The 21,823-nt window shown below is 40.1% G+C and overlaps 1 protein-coding gene across 4 annotated transcripts in view; it reads right to left on the bottom strand.

The window, feature by feature from the left end:
* LOC125988746 (plexin-A1) overlaps positions 1–21,823 on the bottom strand; it is a 180,468-nt gene that overhangs the window by 135,115 nt on the left and 23,530 nt on the right. For all 4 annotated transcript variants that reach the window (XM_049754364.2, XM_049754359.2, XM_049754361.2 and 1 more), the window contains one exon: positions 3,187–4,479. In XM_049754364.2, the coding sequence (XP_049610321.1) occupies positions 3,187–4,341 (1,155 nt within the window). In that variant the 5' untranslated portion in view covers positions 4,342–4,479. The remainder of the gene's footprint in view (positions 1–3,186; positions 4,480–21,823) is intronic.

Genomic DNA, 21,823 nt, shown 5'->3' with positions numbered 1-21,823 from the left:
GGGCCAGATCGAGCCAACCACATCGTTTTATGTGGCCAGCAAAAGCAAATTGTGTGTGTCAACTCCCGTGACTCGCGTTAAAATCTTTCTCAAAATATTAAACTATTATATGTAATAAATAACGATATTGTGATTTTGCAAATACTTTTTCTTGGCCTTTTTAGAGTAACAAACTATTATTCTTGACTTCTGATTTCAAAACAACTAGGCCATCAATTTGTTTGTAATAATAGGATGAGATGACATTTATTTTTATTTATTTGGTATCACCATGATGAGGGCTCAATGAGGGAGGCCATAACTATTAAGTACCCCATCACAAAACTATGTTTGACACCAAAGAGTGCCGAATTTCAATTTTAAGTTTGGAGATCTGCTCAATAAATTGTTAATTACATTATATCTTTATTATTTTGTTGGTTTTGTTGTTATTGTTGTTTTGTTTCGCTGAGGGACTATAAAACTTATTGACAACACCAATATTCATGCCAACAGATAAATGGTACTAATAAAACAAGTTGTGTAGAAAATGTCTTACAGTATGTATAATCTTGATTGCATTTGATGGGGAACAGTTTGTGAAGAGGGAGGAGTTTCGTCTGACTGAGCACGACCTTGTCTCTTGAAACAGGCCCGCTTGAAAGTTTCCACCTGGCATGACGACAGAGGCAACGAGCTGTCAGGCTAGCATCTCTCTTCAGGAATGTCTGAACATGCCTTTAAGATGATAAATTTGTCACAGCCGTGTCCCCGAGCGAGTGCGTCTGACACGACCTTGATCGATTGCAGGCAAAACGACAGATGGCCATAAAGGACAATCATGTAACTGTAAGCTTATTTGCATAATTGCAAGCATACAAGTACGCTTCAGACTACAAGGCCACATGGAGCTTGCACATCACCAATGAGCTTGTGACAGAGATGTAAAGCGTTTATTGCCCTGTGTCAGCCATGACACTCTTCAAATGTAAATGAAATCAGCAGGAATATTCTGAACGCATAACACAAATGTGACCTGTTGGGTATAGTGGAAGATTTTGAAGCACATAAAACAGAAATTAAGCACTATGGGATTTTTAGGTTGCATTGTTATTTTATGTTTTTGTAAAGTGCTTTGTTACAGTCAAAGTTGGTGTGAAAGCACTGCATAAATAACGGTATATTGTAATGTATTGTCCATCCATTGTATGTATTAAAAAAATTACTTGCTCTCTTTGATGTGGCAATATTGATAGTTTAACAAACATGCCATTTTCGGGGTCTCCTTTTTAGTGTACGAGGATTCCACCCAACACAAGCTATGTATATATTATGAATATATTATACCGTAGCTTGCAGTTGCAACATTACAAATATATTATGGCTGTAATGTGTTTTCTTTCTCAGAAAAGCGTGAGTATTTTACTTGCGTACAACAAAAAAGCAATTGGAAAATGACAAAGTTCAAAGTAATTGAACATTCACTAACATTCTTGTGTATGTGACGCTCTTAAGTGTTTTTCCTAGGATTCCTGCCTGGTAGTAGTTACAGTAAGAAAAAGCTACAGGAGCACTGGCACACCTCGCAATAGAAGAGGGCGGGGTAAGCAGTGGCTCATTTGCATGACAGGAGAGCCCCTCGAGAGACATCTGGGAACAGTTCTAATTCGTTTAAAAAAATTGCATAATACGAGTCCTTTCTGGTCTTTTAAAGTCTTTACATGCTCATGCACCTATTTAACATTCAATCCTTCACTCTGTTGTCCACGCACCATCTCAATAATAATTCAGCAGTTGTAGCCTCTTCCCCTTCGATATCCCTCTCTATCAACTTCTTTTCAGTCTCCATCAGTCTCTATCAACCCACTCCCCTCTTTCATTGCATCAGCTGTTCTCCCTGCATTGTGTTTTCAGATCACATTCGCACGCCGGCTTACACACTAAGTCACTCTTTACCTCATCACTCAGCGGAAAGTCAAGACGAGGTCAGAGCGAGTTGGTGATAAAACGAGGGGATGCGGTGGTAGCAGCACGGCAAAGACAGGCACAAAAGGAGTAAAAGGCGGTATGAATGATGTTTAAGTTTGCGATATTCAAGATAGAGGAAGTCAAAGGATGAATTGGGGAGGTCAAAAACAGGCAAGTATTGAATGAGACTAGTTAAATGAATGAAATCTTCATGCAAATAATGAGGCTGGATTGGAAGACACTAAAGAGAATGGGAGGGCAAAAAGAGCACAGGAGGAAAGATATGATGGGGACAGAGAGGTGGAGAATAGTTCAGAGATTTATAGCAGGCTGTTACGGAGAATCGACTGAATAACAGGAGGTGAAACCAGTTGAATTATTCATGAGGATACAGGGTACTCATAATGCTCATCTATGAGGAAAGGGCAAGACAAGACATTGTGGATTGTGTGAAATATTCCTAATAGGGATTACAGCGGCCCAAATTTCTTCTCCGTAAAATATACTCAGTTTTTTGTTTTGTTTTGTTTTGTTTTTTTTGCAGGTCCCGTGCAAGTTACTGCATGAATTAGACAAGAGTCATGGAGACTACAGACACTACTGAAAAGCATTCAAAATATATATATGAAATGATCCCTAATAGCATATTTGCCGCATATGACATTGTATTGCATGTTTACTTCTATTTGAAGCATATTATGGGGAATGTAAGGCATGTGTTGGCTTGTGGTTGAACTATTAAAGAGAATTGTGGCTGTGGTTGTTAAATTAGACCACTGGAATGGAACAGTGGTCAAATTTCACAATCATAGCCACAATTCCATTTGATAGTCCAATCCAGAAGTAAAAGTACAACTTGTTTTTGTTGTCGGACTTGGCTTTCTGGTTCTGGACAAACGATAAATTGTAAACAAAGTAGGACTGAAGTTGTAGACATCAGTTATTTTAGAGAAGATTAAAGATAACTACTAGTACTTGGAAAAACATTGGTGAAAGATGAAGGGATCTAGGTGGTATACTTGCTATATCCACTTGACTTTATAGTAAGTTTCCCGTGATTTGTCGTCCACTTAAGATGCCCTATTATATTAAAAGAGTATTTCAAACACTATGCTTAGACATGTGACCACTTCAACGGTGTTGTAGAACCTCCATTGAGCAGATACGGGAACTGAGAAGCAGCTTGATCAAACAGACACATGTGGACACAGCTGCAAACAGGCAGGATCACACACTTACCGAGTTGATGCAGGACAGCTCCTTGTTGAGCAACCAGGGCAGGGAGAGTATGCCCACTCCACTGTAGCACGACTGAATCCTTAGTTTAATCTTCTCCTTTATCTGTCTCATTGTGAAGAGACACAAAGCCGTCTCCTTGGGTGGCTTGGCTCTGTTCTTTTGGCCCTGGGCAAATACAGCAAAGAGAACCTCCTCGTGCTCTTGAATACCAAGCGATTGAGCCAAACGGGACCCCGGTCGAGCCAAATAAGCGTCCTGGATCAAGCGATATTCCACGCCATTCTTGGTGCAGCCAATTGGGAACTCAATGTAGGAGTAGAACTTGGGATCGTCCACGCAAAGCCGTACGATCTTGGAGGTGAAAAACTGCTCGCTGCCAGCATCGGGCGAAGTGAGTTTTGTGTCCAGCTGTAAAGTGAAATAATAGACAAACTGCTCACTGTTGAAGCCATAGATGTAGTAGATGTCAAATGCCGGGAATTTGGAGAGTGTGTCTGATGGAATCTTCAGCTGCGACGATACAAACTCATCCTGGTAGACAAAGCTGAACATGTCCGCATTCTCCTCGTTGGACATTAATTTGCGGCTGGACAGTGTTGGAAAGTACTCTGACTTGCCATCAATGGGAGTCCCAACAAAAAGTTTCCCACCCCCACCAAAAGCATCTGGGGAGATCACTACCCCGGACATTGTGCTTGCCTCAGCAACACTGGATAGATAATGCTCCTTTCGGTGGTGGGGCTCGCCCAGTTTGAACAAATCATCCAGACGGAGGAACTGGCAAATTCCCTGCGAAGTACTCCCACAGGCAATTAGGCGGTTGTGGGCATCATCAAGCAGCAGAAGTTTATTGATATTGGGAGTTTGCACGAGCTCATGAGGGCACGACTGGACACCTGGCGGAGGGTAACAGCGAGGATTGTCCGTCACTGGGCCGGTCACGTGGCTCCGTAGCTTGGTGAGGTTGCTCGACAGCTTGTAGATCCAGTTGACTGCGCCCAGGTAAATCTCACCTGATTTATTATGAACCACCAAATGTGTAAGCCCACCTTCTGGTGGGGAGAAAGATTGGAGATGCGATAAGGGCGAAGAGGAGGAGCTGATGGACAAGGCGAGGAGCATGAGGCAAATGGGGAAGATGAGAGGTGAGGGCATGACTGTAATGGGAAAGGAGGCCTTGAGTCTCCTCGTGCCTCTTCCAGGCGTTATAGAACCGGAGGTGGCCTGCTCTTCTTATATGGGTCGTTTTTTACAACTTCATGGCCTGTTCTTTGACTTCAACCGCCTCGAGCTCTGTGAAAAAGAAAGAAACACCACTGTTATCAAAAATATCATGAGATGCACTTTTCACACACTTTTCTTGGTAAACGGGTACATTTCTTGGGTCAAAGAAGAGAACATAATGAATTGTGATTGATGAATTCCAGTTGCCACTCAAAGTAACCATACTTCTCACCAACGATTCATACCATATTATAACCCTGTTTTTATGTTTCTTTCATTTGAGTAGCAACCAAATTATAATGCTGTTATTTGAGCTTATGGGATGTCACTGTAAACATTTCCGCCCATTGATAGATTGACAGAGCATAGTTATCTCATTTGGCACGAAGGATTTCCTTCTTGCTGGGAATGGATACTCAATCGTTCCGCTAACACAGATATCATCTCCAAAACAGCCAAGAAATTTTCAAACTATCCTTTATAAAACTGTGTCTCCTCCTCTCTACAATAAGGAAACACTATTACAGTCTCTCCATAACCATCTGATGTAACCTTTCTGACCACCAAGAACAAAAAAAGGACTTTAACGAATCATTATTAGATCCCCAGAGGGAAAACACTTTTATTAATGAATTCATTAATAAATAAACTAATTTATCTGACTCCACCCACCTAGATCAGCGTACCTTTCAACTGCTGCAGATACAGATCTCCCTCCACCTTAAAAACCTGCTTTGTCCCCACCGCAATAGGTCAAGAAACTTTTTATCCCCTTCACTTAAATCATCTGAAATTCTGCATATTCACAGGCTGTCTAAATATTTAGTCTGTTGCTCAATTTTGTACTCAGTGACTAGTTGTGTGTGTATATAAAATGAATCGATGTGTGCAGAGGCATACAGATAAGAAATTTCAGCAGAATGTAAAGAACAAACAGCATGCTTATTTCGATTATGCCAGGAAGGTGACAAACAAAAAATGTTTTTACTACTATCCATTGATTACACTGTTAGGTCGCTATGATGTTAAACTAATTAAATAGCTATAATGCTAGTAAATCAAATTTTACTATTCCAAACTGTTGCACACTAATCTTTATAGATTTGTAACACATGATGGAAACCTGGCTGAAAATCATTTCAAACCTGCTAGCCAAAATTAATTTCATAAAGTGCACAAGGCAATCGCTTCTCAAGTCTAATGTCTCTTCTCTCACGCGGTGCTTCCCATTCTCTAATTCAACACATTCCTTTCTCTCGCTTCCCTTCAGACACTTCACTCTGTCAATAGTGTCTTTCATCCCAGGCCTAGCCGTGATTACAGTGGTCCAGATCACCGCGCTGTTGCCAACCCTATCAGGACAATACAGACCCTGTTTAGAGCCCCTGGCAAACACACAGACAAAATGCGAGGAGACAACACATACTGTAAGTATGTGGTCGGGAGCGTCTTTTCACAATCACGCGCACCCATCCCACTGACTTCACAATCCTCTGACGAACTAACTCAATCATATGCACATGTGACATTACGACACGGCCCACATACGCGCACACATACTCATGCGTCATTATTGCCCACAAGTCCCCTGCACGTTCACAAAAACTAAAAACAAATAGCAGGTTTAAGAATTATTTGACAGGATAGCTATTTTCATCATCTTGTCCTCAACAAATTCTATAAATAAATGAAAACGGAGCACACGTACAGAAAAAGATGTGAGTAAAACGTTTGACAAAAGTGGGACAAGAAGATGAAGAGAAAACCGAAATGTCTTTTGTAGAACAAAAGAAGTTTTTAATTTAAAAGTTGTTCTTTAATCACCAAATAAGACCGAGGTTTTACAGAGTTTACAGATGTAGTTACTATATGAACACTGCTGCAGAGAAAATGGGGCAAGATATCCCGATAAGTAAGGGCTTCATTTGTGTCAATAATAAAGAATATTTCTTAATAGTGTGTTGTATGTGATTTAAGAAGATACATTATACGCTGATTGCAAAACTTGTAATTGCTCTTTAAATTAGTTTAAATCAGTTCAGTGTCATTTCAGCACTAGCTTTGAAATGAAATAGTAGTATGGCCATGTGATATGGAGAATAAAACACCTGCACTAGCCATGGTATCCCCTGGTCATTGACTTCATAAATGAGAATATTTGTGGAGTTCCCTCATGTTTGTTAGCCATAGCGTTAATCTTACAATTTCAACAATAATTTATTTTGCAGAGCTATATTGTCATGCACAGGTGTTCCGAGTTTGACTCAAAAATGGAGAAAGAAAAAAAAAATCAGTTTTAGAGTTGTTCTTGAACCTGAAGCTAACATTTCTTAAAGTCATTATCAATCAAATTTTAAATGATGTGATCTCCACCTTGAAATATTGTTTCTGTGCATGCGAGGACATGCCGCAACTCATCTGACACATTCAATAAAGCTGCGGAACACTTGAAGTCTGTTCAATGTTGATTAATAGCTGCCAGCGAGTGTCTGACCTTAGCCAAACACTTAAACTAATTTATACAAAGCACTTCTTGAGCATGAAGCCAACATCCATTACCTCATGGCGAACATGTGAGTGCACACCCTGCCTCTATCTAATCTTGTTTACTAGGAGTTGTGCATCTCTCCACATTAGATGATTCAATATGATTCTCGATACATGGGGTACCACATAACCCAAGGATAGAAAGATTTTAAAATGGAACCATTCGATTCGGTTTGATTCAGTGGGATTAAGATTGGATTCAATATGGTACGACTGTAGCTTTTGTCATGGTTATTAATATGCAGCAATATGTAAAAGGTCTCGAAATCCAGTCTATTCAAGTTCAGTTCAAGGAAACCACAAATTATCAACGTCAAACAGATTTATATCTGGAACGCATTTCTCATAAATTACAATTTGATACGTACCTTGATACACAGGGTGTGATACAATTCAAGGAGGTGAATCATAAATGTTACAATTTGACTCAAAATAAATACTATACTGTGCGCATCTCAATACCAGTCCATGCATAGATATTGATCAACACAAAGCAGAATTTTAAAAGTAACAATTTCACATGATGCATAAAAGTTTACATTGCAAAAATTTCTACTTTGTCTTGACAAATTGTACTGTAAAAACATCGAAACAAGACCGAATGCAGTATGTTATGCATTGCAATTTTTTTTCTGATGTTGCGGCTTAAATGTGAAATTCCTACACGGATTGAACCGTATTTACCTCTTAGCAACTGCTCTGTCGTGGGTCATTCGGAATGTGAATCACATGAAGTTACCCTTAAGCTTGCAACACATGATCAGCAGCATAAGAAATAGTTGACACAAGTGGGACTCAATGCTTGCTTGGTGCGCTTGTTCTGAAATATGCTGCTCATTTTATGCATTTTGGGGCACTTGCAAAGGTTTATCACTTTAAAAACAAAATGCACATGCACTGCCACTCAATATCTGAGTCTGATCTGTTTTATTTAACATCATTTACCGTGTAACAGATGGTATCAAAGTTAAAGTCACAGCACAGGTCAGGAGAGGCTTGCAAAGAGGCACTGGAAGCGTACAGACTCTTGAACGTGAGGAGATTTTGATTTGGAATCCATTTTTGAAAAGGCATTTTGACTAGCTGCTAATACGGCTAGATGGAGTCCACTCACAGCCTCCACTTCTGGTTCTCTGGATGAGAGACGGAATGGATGGGGAATTTGTTGAATAGCTCCATAGTCACACAAGCTGCCAGCAAAAACATAATTTGAACATTTGTCCAACATGATTAGATATACTGATACATCCATCTAGCCATCCAGCCATTTTCTGTACCACTTATACTGTTCAGTGCCACTTGGGAGGTGAAGCCTTACCTCGCTGACTGTGGGGAAAAATGTGGACGACACATTAGACAGGTTGCAGTTGATCACAAAGAACATATAGAGACAGACAACCATTAACACTCACATTCGTGCTATCACTGAATGAGAACTGAATCATGCTGCCTGAATGGAAGTCAGATGAATGAACCACCACTCCACCAGTGACCATAAGCTGCTATTTTTCTGGACATAGACAACCTTAACCGATGTGAAACAATGCAACACTGTCTTATGATGAAATAATGTGGGATTGCCTGTCATGAACGCATACAAAGGACAAAATGAAGGGCCTCAGTTCCTACTGCACACCTTACCATAATATTTTATGTCGTTCTATGTATGTTCAATAAATAAAAATGATTTGATGAACAAGTGTGTTCTCCTGAGAATTTAAGCATTGTCTGTCTGTATAGCCGTCCATTTTCTTGACTGTTTATAATGTTGAGCGTCATGGAGAGGGTTGGATGAAGTCCCAGCTCACTTAAGTTAACTTGCACATGTCGACTTGTCACAAAAGTATTGGGGTCTTGACTACGAATCAAGCCTACACTAGCTACATTGGCTATAAAAACTGAGAGCTGACATCAAAATCATTACACGAATAATGGTCCTGTCGGCAGAAATTGTTGCATCTCCCAAACAACTAATTTACAGGTAGTAAATGAAATCTGTGATATACATAGTTAATAATGGCAGTGAAACGTTATTAAATTGATTATCCAGCCCCACTCTATAAACAAACTATTTTGAAGTCCAGTCCAATGGATGGAGTTAGAGTGCAGGTAGAAACGGGTGTTTGCACCATGGTAGGCGTGAACACAGTCGACTTGCTTCCAGGCCAATGGAAGCGGATCCTCAATCAGAGGGTTTGACGAATACTATTGTCATATTTGTCAATCAAATGAATTCAATGACATCCCACCACACATGTCGGAAGATGTCTGCATCTCAATAAAATCCACCGAAATCATGCTACAATGCTTGCGCCACAGCATAGACTTGCCTTTAGCTGGTGTCAGTAATAGAAAACACCCTCGGCCCACAAAAACGCTTACTCTGGCATGGGGACAAATTCTCAAATATGCTAAAGGAAACTTGCACCTGTTCAAAAATCAAAATGGGGCAGCTTTTAAAGCCAGAGTGCATTGCGGTGCCTTCAAAAATTGAGTCCTTTGTGTGTGGCTAGCGGCCCACAGTTGATTGCTGAAAGCAGGAAGGATAATGGACAAGAGGAGAAAGTAAATTTAAATTGTCTTTATCAGAAATAATGATATGCATTTTCTGTGCAATAGTCCTTTGTTTCAGCAGCAATGACTACAGCCGTTTTGTGATCTGGTGAAGTGAAAACGTCTCTGTGGCTGATGAAATTATGTTGACTCAAAACTGATGAAATTGTTGTCTCATAATTTCATCACTTAGAAGGAAAGCTTAATAAACTGCAATGCCACTGAGGAGAATGCAGACCTTTTCCATTGTAAAAAAATATCCTAAATTGAATCAGTGCATTCTAGAGGTAGACCTCTCTTAAAAGTGAATTAATCATCCCTGTGTCATACTAAAATTGTACAGCAAATTCCATCAGTACATTCACAACTTTTTACTTCACCTCCATGCTACAGACAAAGTAATCATACAATACTAGCAATAATAAATTCATCCATTGTCCAATGTAATAAAGGGAATGTGGTATGGAGTGTTTGAGTTGGCGTGGGCTTCTGTACCACGCGGCTGCAACATAGTGGTACAACGTATTCCACCATACGAATACACCAGCAGTTTAACATTCGACCCACAAACACACAGATTTAAACTTTTTACATTTACTGCACACTCGCCCACACTTTTATTGCAACTCATTGTATTGGCTAAAGAGGAGACGTGATGACCGAGCAGCTCTCGGGAAAACAGGGCTGTCAAACTTGTTTTCATCGGCTATATTGTAGTTACGGCGGCCCTCAGACGACCTGTTGTAACAGTAAAAATATAAAATTGCTTGCAGTGTAAGAGGAACCCAAAAATCAGTGCAGAAAGTGAACAAAATGCAAACAAAAATCTCATTTTTTATACACCCATTTCAGTATGTTCCCGAGCCAGAAGCAAAGCTGCTCTGAATTTATCTACAATGGTAGTTTTGTTGGCCTTGCATTTGATAAATATATTTTTTATGATTTCTACTTGTAGTTTTTTTAACAGAACTCAAGGGAAAATGTCACAAGCATTTGCTAGCCATGTGACATTACATGACATTGTGACATTGTGGCCTTCAGTTGGACACCTGCTCTTTAGACCTTCATGTTAGATCCTGTATTCTCTAGTTAGATGACATACCTACACAGTAGTAATAACGTTTCCAGACCAATAATGTTCACGCACGCCCACGAGGATAGGTGAACTCATCATTAACTCACAGAGAGCTGTGTAGTTGAGTCCTAATCATTTGTAATCTGAGCGAGTCTCCTCAACAATATACTCATTCCGTCTCAGAGACCTCCATCAGGAAAGGGATTTAAGGATTTAATAGATACAGTTCAATCCTGACAGCAATTATATGTGTAAGAGCTCTTAACATGTAAGCCAGACTTTTATTAAAAACTCATTTCCGTGGCCATTGTGAGCATAGGTCAGCCAACACTTGCTGGCAGGCTTGTTTCAATCAAAAAAGGATTTATTTGACACTTTGGAGTAGACAGCGTGCTTAAAAGGAGGGACAATGAAATAAAGTGTCTATAAATAATCTCTGGTGAGTATGATGTATTGCATTTGAAGTTTCCGGGCTTTTGTCATTTTATATTAATACCGATCAAGAACTGCTCCAATTGATATTGTTGTGTAGAGGTTTGGAATTATCAAGCAGAAGATAAAGGGTTAACTATGTTTATTGTTTCAGCAACCTAAACACGTAAAATGCGCTTCTCAATAAGCACTGGAACAAAACAATGCATCAAGCTTTGACATGAATGATTTTGACATGTCCTTGTTTATCAGGTCCTTCGCAGCTTTCTTATATGATTTTTAGCTCACTTTAGTGAAAAATGTGGCCAGGAAATGAATCACTCTGGAATAAACTGCTTACAGTCATTACAGCAGTGCTAAAACAACATGTCTAATAACTGCCTCAGACCTTAAATTCACGAGTGGTGTTGAGTGGCTGATGGTGTTGTTTGCGTCCTTTATCTAAATGTCAATAGCAACTTTTGTCCACGTTAGTGCTTCCTCCCCTTTGTTAGGATAAACATTTGTGGTACTAGAGAGTGCTTCCTAGCCACTTGATATTTGGGCTTGCACATTTCTTTCAGGTAAGCTTCAAATTCTGAAACCAAGTGCACCTTTGTCATTGTTCTAAAAGTAAATTAAACATTGAAGCTGTCCTGGGGAAGACCAAGATGTATTTTGTTCTTATTGTTGCTTTTTAGACACATTGCACATGTAAAACTGACACTGCTGTATATTAAATATGTGCTGACAAATCATAAACACAGCAATAGCTCCCATGAGGAGTGTCGAAATGAGTTTGTGCGCGTCTATGTGTCCACAGTCATGATAGTGTGCGTGTGTGTGCGTGCGTGTGCGTGTGCGCGTGCATGCGTGCGTGCGTGCGTGCGTGCGTGCGTGTGTGTGTGTGTAGAGTCTCCAAAGCAGGAACCCTGGAGCTAAAGCCATTTAGCGGGGCTTTAAGTGCTTGAATAGGCCAAAACCACACTTCTTTATCAGGGAATTTGGCGAAGATAATCGAAGCTGGCTGCTAACCACAGAACAGCAATTTCGCAGTTTAAGAAAATGAGAGGGAGGGAACAATGAAGGATGTACTAGCAGGGAGATGGAGGGGGCATTGGGGGATGATGATGTGGGGAAAAAAATGGCACAGTCCATTATTCTAAATCTGCATTAAAAAAAAAAATCCAGTGTTTTTGTTTGTATGTTTGTAAATGCAGAAAAATAATAACAATACCAGAACACACAATGACAAAATTGATGAATAAAATTCCGAAACGGCGTGAAAATCAAGGGCCATCTATTTGGAGGTTTTAGCGATGCATCCCATCCATCTTTATAGTGGAGTTGCATTAGATGCCTGTTTTATTGTGGCGGCGGCGGCACTGGCTGTAAAGTGAGCTGTCAGTACAAATGTTCAGCCACCATTAGGAAGGCGAAGACGTAAACACACTAATTTGACAACGGCTGATCTGCGAGACATTGGAGCCAAGCCGCCTTTAACGACCAATATCCTTCTCATTTTACGACATCAGATTAAATCACGTGAGCCGGATGAGGACAAGCTATATTGCGACATAAATAGCAATAAAAATCTTGCAGATATAAAATGGATGATGTACTGATATGTACACGATACAAGTAGCACAGCTTTTTTTTAGTGATCACCTCTACAGGAGACTTATTTTTGCTGCTGTGATAAAGCCTTTAAAAAAACAAGACGCTATTCTTGACCCCATTTTGACCTCAGAGCTCCTTCAGCCGTCTTGCCACACACATGAAAAGTCTCTATTTGTTTGCAAGTTTTTTGTGAGTTTATAGCTTTGTGTCGTGAGCTAAAATTTGACTTACAAGCAAGCTCCTAATATGCAAAAAAAAAAAAAAAAAAAAAAAAAAACGGGAAGCGGCCCACTCACCAATGCACTCATTTTAGCTGTTTGTAATGGGACAGTCAAACACAAATACAAAATGACGAGAGAAACATGGAGCGATTCCATCACTGTATTTGTTCTGCGGCAAATGGCAAACGGGGATTACTCATTAGACTGCACAATTTAAAGGCAGTGTGACGTTCAGTTTAATTACCCTACTCCATATATATATATATATATATATATATATATATATATATATATATTTTTTTTTTTTTTTTTTTTTTTTTTTTTTTTAATTATTTTATATTTCATTTACATTCCCTTTTAATATCGTATTTGACAGCACAGTACCACAAACACTTAGTGGCAACATGTCTTCATGTCTGCCTGACAGTCCTGCCGTTTGGGCCTCAGATCTCTGCTCCGACATTCCTATGTGGATTTTGCATGCTCTCCTGATGCAGGTAAAGTGTCAATTTATTTATGAGTGGTTGCCTCTCACCCAAAGTCAACTGGACTAGGCTCAAGCTCAACTGCGACTCAAATGAAGACAAGCACTATAGAAAATAAATGGATTGATGTTTCCTGGCCCCATTGTTTTGATCATGAATTCTCAACCACATAACTACAGCCACAAAGAACTCTATTGCAGCAGGAAATTGAACTTCCTTCAGCACCTACTCTGTAGCTGACCACAAACTCTGCCCGGAAAAATGATGAATAAAGCATCAGATTATTGATGCAATAATTTGTAACAATAAAATAGTAGGGGGCTATAATTAGCAGCTCTCATCATGAGTACCCTACGTTAACCCAAAACAACAAGCACAGGTTGACATGACCGCAACAAGTCAGCAGTTTTTCAAACCAGAAAGTTAAATTGGTTGTCAATGAGGAGCAAGCGATTCACATGCCTCCAGTGTGGCAGACGTTGAACTGCAGTTTAGGTATTTATGTACCTTTGCAGTGCTTTATGTTGCTATTTATTTCTAATCTCTCTTCAAAGCCTGTATGTCAGAGAGCTTTCTTTGGCATATCCTGCATTCATCTCGTTATAAGATCAAATGCTGCAAAGCACATGTACAGCAATAACGTCAACACACACACACACACACACACACACACACACACACACATACATGCACACACTCTACACAGGAGATAATGTAACTGCTCTTTCAGCGGCCTTAACACAGATGCCAAGCCATATTACACTTGATTAAACAGTGTCGCTCCAATCGGGCCCTCGCACACCTACACATGCACACAAATACATATGCATACCTTAAGGCAAGATGGGGCACATGCAACACACTCACCCTCACAAATTTGGTGAAATGTGTCTTCATGTGCATCACAGGGAGGGCCAGTGTTAGCGCACGTGCGTGCGAGTGTGTGTATGCCCGTGCACACTCATGCGCCACAATATCTCCGGGTTTGAATGCATGTGTCATCTATTCGTATGTCATAGCTACTCTGATTTGACCTTTAAACACAGATATTTTCTTCCCGGCCTGCAAGCAACACTGCTAACACAATTACACTGGGCTAATGAACAGAGGACCCTGACACACACACATGAAAACACACACATGAAAACACACACACACGCACACAGACACACACACACACACACACATTCCTTCATGCATATCAATCTCCTTGCAAAGGCTACATTTGCATCTTTAATATAAATGAAAGTGCTTATTAAAGTTCATGCCGATGTTAAGATCAGATTGACTAAATCCAAAGTGTTTAACCTATTACACCTCCTCTCCTTCTTGGCTGCTTTTAAAACCAACCACCTTTGCTTTTCCTGGATCTGCACATAAGGATGCCTACTAATAGGCTTGCGGCCAACCCAGCTCGCTCAGCCGTGCCTTCCATTCTCCTGGCGTACGTTCGTTCGCGGGACGAGAAGATGAGTTGCGTTCGCCTGATAGGATCCACGAACCGGACAGTGCGTGCCTGCTGTGTGCTCGTGTTCACAGTGGCCTGGTTGACTGTCATCTTTCCGGACTCTGCTGTGCATCGGGAGCGGCTAGCGTGCTATCACTCTTATTGTTCATCTTCTTGTTTTATTTTTCCTGTTTTGTTTACTTGTATGTGCGTTGTGAACTCTGTCTTGTCACCCTGGGATAGTGAGAAACGTAATTTCGATCTCTGTGTGTCTTGACATGCGGAAGAATTGACAATAAAGGAGACTTTAACTTTGATATGTGTCAGGAAATAAAAGCTGAACTGTTGGTATCGCTTCACAGAATCATTTTTTATACATAGTTCCAAAAAAATCCCTGTGAAGAAAAAATGATCTGGTTAACCAACAATGACTGCTTTGTACGTACTGTGGTAAAAAAAAAAAATAAATAAAAGAAAAGACCTTTTGATGACTTGCCAGTATATTTTTCAAAAAACACACATCATTCATCATAATGCAAGCCAGTTGTAATGTTTCTGAAGCAGTTGTCTCACCATACATCATTCCACCAATAACCTCTCCTCTACACATTACAGACACTTAGAATTCCTACATGATACTAAATGAACAACATGCTTTGGTTCTATGCTGTAACTCCACAGCTAATAAAAGCTGAACCCAATGTGAAAACAAGGTTGGTCACAGTGGAACAGGGAAGATTGTTATGGCCCTACCATTTGCAGTTAGATGGGATGATGCAGCTTGCTGACTCTGGTTGTGATTAACAAGTGTTAGCACTGACAGCATACAAGGACCCAGCCTTGGAGGGTGGTGGGCGGGGGAAGAAGGTCTAACCCGCCTCTTATGTGTGCAGGCGGCCTGCAGTTGAACCTAACTTCTGACCTCCCTGTAGGCCAGCAAAAATTCAAAGACAATTTCCCTCTGAGGAATGACAAACTATTACAAGAGTGTCACCAAAGTATAATCAGCAAATGAGAAATTTCTTCGACTGTTTCCTTCAGTGTGTGTCAACATGTGTACCGCTTACATTAAACTGATGACCAGGGGTGGCGCTGTTTCTAGTACCAGAGCTGAATTTTATTTTTAATGGAAATTAAACTTGTATTAATAATGTACTTTGTTTTACAACAATCTATTAAAATTCCGCATCATTGATTGATGGCTGTCATCCACCACTGTAATGTGGTGTCTTATGTGTGATGAAACATCCTTGTAAGATGGATGTTCAAGGTGAGGTTAGGAATAAAGATAGCAGGGAGGGGGGTAGAGGGAATAAATCTTGACAAGTTCAACTGTGGTCCACAAATGCAGCACATTCTTATCCCTGTACCTTTATCCTTGTAAAAACATTGCTTACTTTAGTCATCTTTCCCTTCTCTGATTTGCCTTTCCTAACCCATACATGCATAGATAAGTCAACTAAGGTAAAAGTAAACTAAAACTGTGACTTTCATTTCTGAAGCCCATTAATGTTTAATAATAAGAACAGGAGACAATTATTACAGTATATTATGAAACAGTTCCTTCTGTTATGTTACTTATTGAATGTATTCCTCTCATCTTTTTTATGTAACAGCTATTCATTCGCTGCTGTTGTAAACCTTGAGGCAAATGCTTGCAAGCAATAATTCAGCTGAGTGGGGGCAAGAACCTGGTCCAGAATTTGGCAGGCTATAAGAGTTTCTGAAATTATGACCTTAGTGATTTAGCTGTCCTGGTAAATATAGAAGATCGCTCAGAAAATGTTAATCATTTTGGACACAAAAGCATTTGGACATCTGGTCATTCCAGCTTGGGGAAGTGGGAAAAAAGTCAAACTTCACCATTCCACTCTTCTAAGAAGACTCACCAACAGTTTAGTGTGTCTGTACAAATTTTGACAATAGTCAGTCGGCATAATATTTGTTGACATGTGATTGATACGATTTAGGTTGGGGCTCACAAATGCTTCCACACCAAACTCTCCTAAGCACACCTTTATGGACCTTCTTTTTGCATTGGATCATAGTCATGCTGTAATGAAAGCGTGCTGCTCCCACAAAACAGGAAGTACACAATTGGTAAGATGAAGACTAGTCTCAATACTTTCTTAGTACAGAAAAGCAATAATAGGTCCAATGAGCTGAGCAGCAGGAATTCAGCATAAATCTGTATTTTGGAACATATTGATGATGAACAGATGGGGAAAATCAACACACCCAAGGTGCTGCTGATGTTTCCCGGCTTCTGTGGTTCATGCCAAGGGCAAGCGAGAAAACAAATAAATACCGCCCCACCGTGAATCATCATCATATGTCATATCATTCATTCACAGTTGAAAACCTTCTGCTGCTGCTGCTGCTGCTGCTGCTGCTGCCGCTGAAGAAATATTTAGTCACACAAGGCTTCAGTCTTTGTAAAAGTTCTGCCACTAAACGGTTTTCCTTCAGGCATTTGGAGAGAGCACCCGTGGGCCTGAAGGTCAGCGGGGCCGTGAGATCATCCAAAGGCCTCGCGCCAAGAGAAAGACTGAGAATGTCTCTCAGCATGTCTGCTCGGAGGCAGCAATCTAATACTGTAAACATGATGTCAACTTCAAACCGGGAGACAAAACCCCACAGGATGCTGAACTCTTCACTTCACATGGGAAGATTGACAGCGCTCAACAGCTCCATCAAGCTCCATCTTGACCAGTTTTTTGGGATTCGAGCTTTTCATACACACACACACACACACACACACGCACGCACACACACACACACACACACACACACACACACACACACACACACACACACACACACACACACTCACTCTTCCCTTATGTTACCCATCTATCATTATTCCCTATGAAAGCTTGCAATTGTAGTAGTCCCAAGTGTGCAAGAAGGATTTGTGAGATTGCATACCTGTATTCTTGCAAGTTTTACAGATCTCAGTTTGAGTCATAGGTCAAGTTTTCAATTTCTGGTCAACCTGGCAATTCTGTATATCTCTTACACTGACTTTAGGAGCTGAAGAATGATATTCAATGTCATTACTCATGGATCGCCTACCACCTAGAACAGATGCATACCTTCTCATGACGGGAAAATGGACAAGAGACTTCCATTGCCTAGGACAAATGTTACATACCGTTTTCGTAACATCTAACTAAAAAGGTGCATCCTCAAACAGTGAGAGAGTCTAAACACACTCATGCATGATAATGGCGTGTGTGTTTGTGCATGTGTTTGTGTGTATGTGTTTGAGAGCAAGTGAGTGAAATGAGAAGGAAATCTCCTAAGATTGTGAAAACAAGTCCCATTTGTGGTGATAAAATCAGTTAATCTGGCCCCTCTCAGCATCAGCCCAATTCATTTCCCCAAAGGACTTCTGGAGTAGGGTAGCGCACACACACGCGCAGATGTTTGAGCGGAGTTGATATACTCATTGCAGTTGAGATGTAATCCCCTTCAATGTAGCCCATATAAGATTTTACCACAGGCATGCTTCTTTTAAACAGGACTTAAAAGTCCACACATCATCAACATACAAATGGTTTTGCGTGTGTGAACACTTAGTGATACACTTTAAAATTACACCGTCAACCTGAGGCCCAGGCATGAATGAGGCATGTGCTCCTTGTCCCGGCTCTCTTGAGCTGCTCTTACCTAGCCACAAAATATGGAAATAAAAAAAGAGCTGTGGATCCCGGTGTAAAAGAAAGTGCCAGAAATATTGAAACAGGAATTATATAAATAGGCATCACCAATATTCGGGCTTGGCCTACAACTGCAGTTTTGACATTGAGAGCAAAGCAGCTACATATGAGGCAAAGTCAGGATGGCTACACAAAAACTGATATTTAAAAATTATGCATCACAAAAACTGTTCTGAAGAGCATGCCTTCTTTGTCATAATTTCCCCCTTTGTTAAAGCTTGTTTTTACTGTTTTATGAACTTGATTTTGAATTCACAGTCTTTATGAATGTGACTTTCTGCTTCAAGCAATAACCCTTCTTCTCTTAAATGACTTTCTGCAGTATCCTGGTGGGCTAAAATTACCTTTTTGGTTAGAGTTTTAGCAACAACTGTTGCTTTGGCACACATTTACAGCCTAGAGATTTCTTTTGTAATAACTGATGTCAACAGGGCGCAGTACATTAAGAATCACTCAACCCTGAAAATGTGAAAAGAAATTGCAATTTTCTGTGATTCAGTAAAATCACCCAAAACATCCCTTCTTGTTTCTGTTGAACAAAAGTGAAGGACAGACAACACAGTGAATGAGTCAATGTGACATCATCCTCCAAGTGCAACACTTCGGTTTTGTGCGCTCCCACACAGCAGTGACAGTTTAGCATGTAACACAGCAAAGGGTGGTTTTAATCAGGGAGCGAGGAATTCGACCCATAACCCTTGCCCATGACCCATTGCAGTTGCTGCTGCCTTATCTGATTGGGCCGTCTGGCACAGTAATCGTTTCCAGAACCCAAACAGCGTCGCTGAGAATGAATGGAGGGGAACGAATGGCGCTCAAGAAACAAGATTGTTTGGAAGTTCCACAGGCTGTCTGTGTTAAAACTCCAGCTTAGACAATCTAATGGAGACACCATGTTGATGCTTACTAAACGAATTCAGGCCTGACTACTTGAAATTGAAACAGAAATTCAACAAGCTTGGTGAAACGGAGTGAACGGTGTGAAATCCAAATCTTGATGTTGCTACAATACAGACTGGTGGAGAGTGAATAGGAGATGATCAATATGGATAGATGGAGGGATAGATGGACAGATCATTTTCGATCTTGGTTATTTTTTAGACCAGTGATTCTCCACTGGTGGATCAAGACCCAAAAGTGGGTTGGAGACCCATTTTACAAATGTGCTCTAGCTACTCCATAAACAAATACTATGGGGCATCTCAGCCTTTGGCTAACAGATGTCATAGCTAGCTATATGCATTTGACAGTGTGTTAATCTCAGTTCGAACTGTGTTTATAAATGTAACATACTGTAGATGTCTTTTCAGATGTTATTTTTAAACAAAGAAAATGTGCAATCGTTCTTAACAAAATGGGTCACTACTCCGCAACAATCAGAAAATGTGGGTCCCAAGTTGATAAGAGTTATGAGCCACTGATAAAGACAGGGCTGCCTAAAAAAATGACTCTGATATTGAGATGAAAAGATAAAAATCACACTCCTGTGTTTCTGTCAGGAAGTTGGGAATATAAATGTTCACTATAAAAGTGAAAGCCAAGGCTGGCTATAAACAAACAGTACACTTGGTTTATTTTCTTTATACGCACTGCATAAAATGTTAATGTCACAAAGTCACAGATGATGTTTCATGCGCAGAGTGCTGCCAATAAGTCCCTCTTAAATCACAGAATGAGTGGCACTTTATCACTTTTCCATGTTTGCATTGCCATCCTATCTAGACGGTCATTTCCACCCTCTGCAATGTTTCCTGTCATACTTTGGAGCATCAGCATGCAGCCAGAATCGCATCAACTGCCTCCTCTCCCACCCCCATGGTAGTTATAGGTCACTCACATACACAATTACATGCAGAATACGCATCCCCAGGTTTAAAGGTGCTCATGTCGACACGCATGTCAATGTGTTTGATGTATAGGTCAAGGTAAATGTACATCATGTAGCTCCACTATCGTTCCCTACAGGTGAACCTCTTCAACAAAGCTCCCTTATCTCCACAAGTGCAAAGCTGCACTTGTCTTACAGTATTGAAGTCAAAATCTTACAAAAATTGTAATGACAAAAAAGATGTCATTTGCAAGGTGCAACATTACACAAATAAATGTACGACTGCTTTAAGATGAGGACTGCTGAGTATGCCATACTTAAGTTACATTTTAGCATGAGTCTGACAAACAATAAAAAAAACGACACGCTTGACATCGGGGGTCCGTATTTTATTTTAGTTACATTTGAGGCTATTGCTGAAAAAGAATTACAGTAAAGCGACTGTAACAACGCTTGTTGTGTTTGTTCAATCATTAAATCATATGTATTTTTTTTTTTACCAAATGATCCTATTACCGTAATTTCCAAACTATAAACCGCGACTTTTTTCCAAAATTTTGAACCCTGCGGCTTATAGTCAGGTGCGGCTTATATAAGATTTTTTTCCGTGATTTTTGTGATGACTTGATCACTTTTATACACTCGTAAAAAGGCTGTGGACCACTGTTGTGCGGTATTTTGAAGAAAAAAAACAACAAAAATACTATTTTGAAAAACTATTATGGCTGCTGCTTATTCTGGCTATGTTGCTTGTAACTATTATGAGCTTTAGTAGGAATGCACGCTAGGTGACCTGTGTCAAAGGGCTCTAAACCCTTTCTCTTACTCTGCCATGTGACTCAGAGATTACACAAAGCAGTGCACACTTCCGTGTTGCTGTGGTACTACTGCTGCGTCACAGGCAATGTTTAGAAAGACATGTTAAAGTATGTTATTAAAACTTTAAAAAGGCTTTCTGTGTACTGTCTTTCTTTGTAAAAAACTCGTGTGCACGTGCAGCTTATAGTCTGGTGCGGCTTATGTAAGAAAAAAACTAAAATATCCCCAAATTTTAGCTGGTGCGGCTTATAGTCCGGTGCGGCTTATAGTCCGGAAATTACGGTACTAGATCTAGACCTGGCAGTCACTGGAGAGACATTTTTCTAACAAATTGCAACTTTTTAATCAAAATATTTCAACTTCATTCTCATTACATTAAAACACATTTCTAATAATTTTCAATGTAATAATATTAACAATTCCATATGTCACAACCAAAACAACACTGTTGGACCTGAAGGTAGCATGAGCTGCCGCAATGCGCCCAACTCACCAGGAAAGTCCTAACTACTGACTTCTATGAATTTTAGAAAGTTCAGATCCACACTGAGGAATATTTTTAATTTTCATTATTGGCATCATGGCCAGATAGTTTTTTCCATCACAATGCACCATTCCCACTTACAATCACGCCGGAACCAAACCCAGATTCCTCTCATGGCAGTAAAATTGACCCTTTTTAAAT

The sequence above is a fragment of the Syngnathus scovelli genome, chromosome 2, assembly GCF_024217435.2.
Source record: "Syngnathus scovelli strain Florida chromosome 2, RoL_Ssco_1.2, whole genome shotgun sequence".
Taxonomy (NCBI): Eukaryota; Metazoa; Chordata; class Actinopteri; order Syngnathiformes; family Syngnathidae; genus Syngnathus; species Syngnathus scovelli.
Note: the sequence above shows the minus strand (reverse complement) of the source record. Positions and strands in the feature narration are given on the sequence as shown.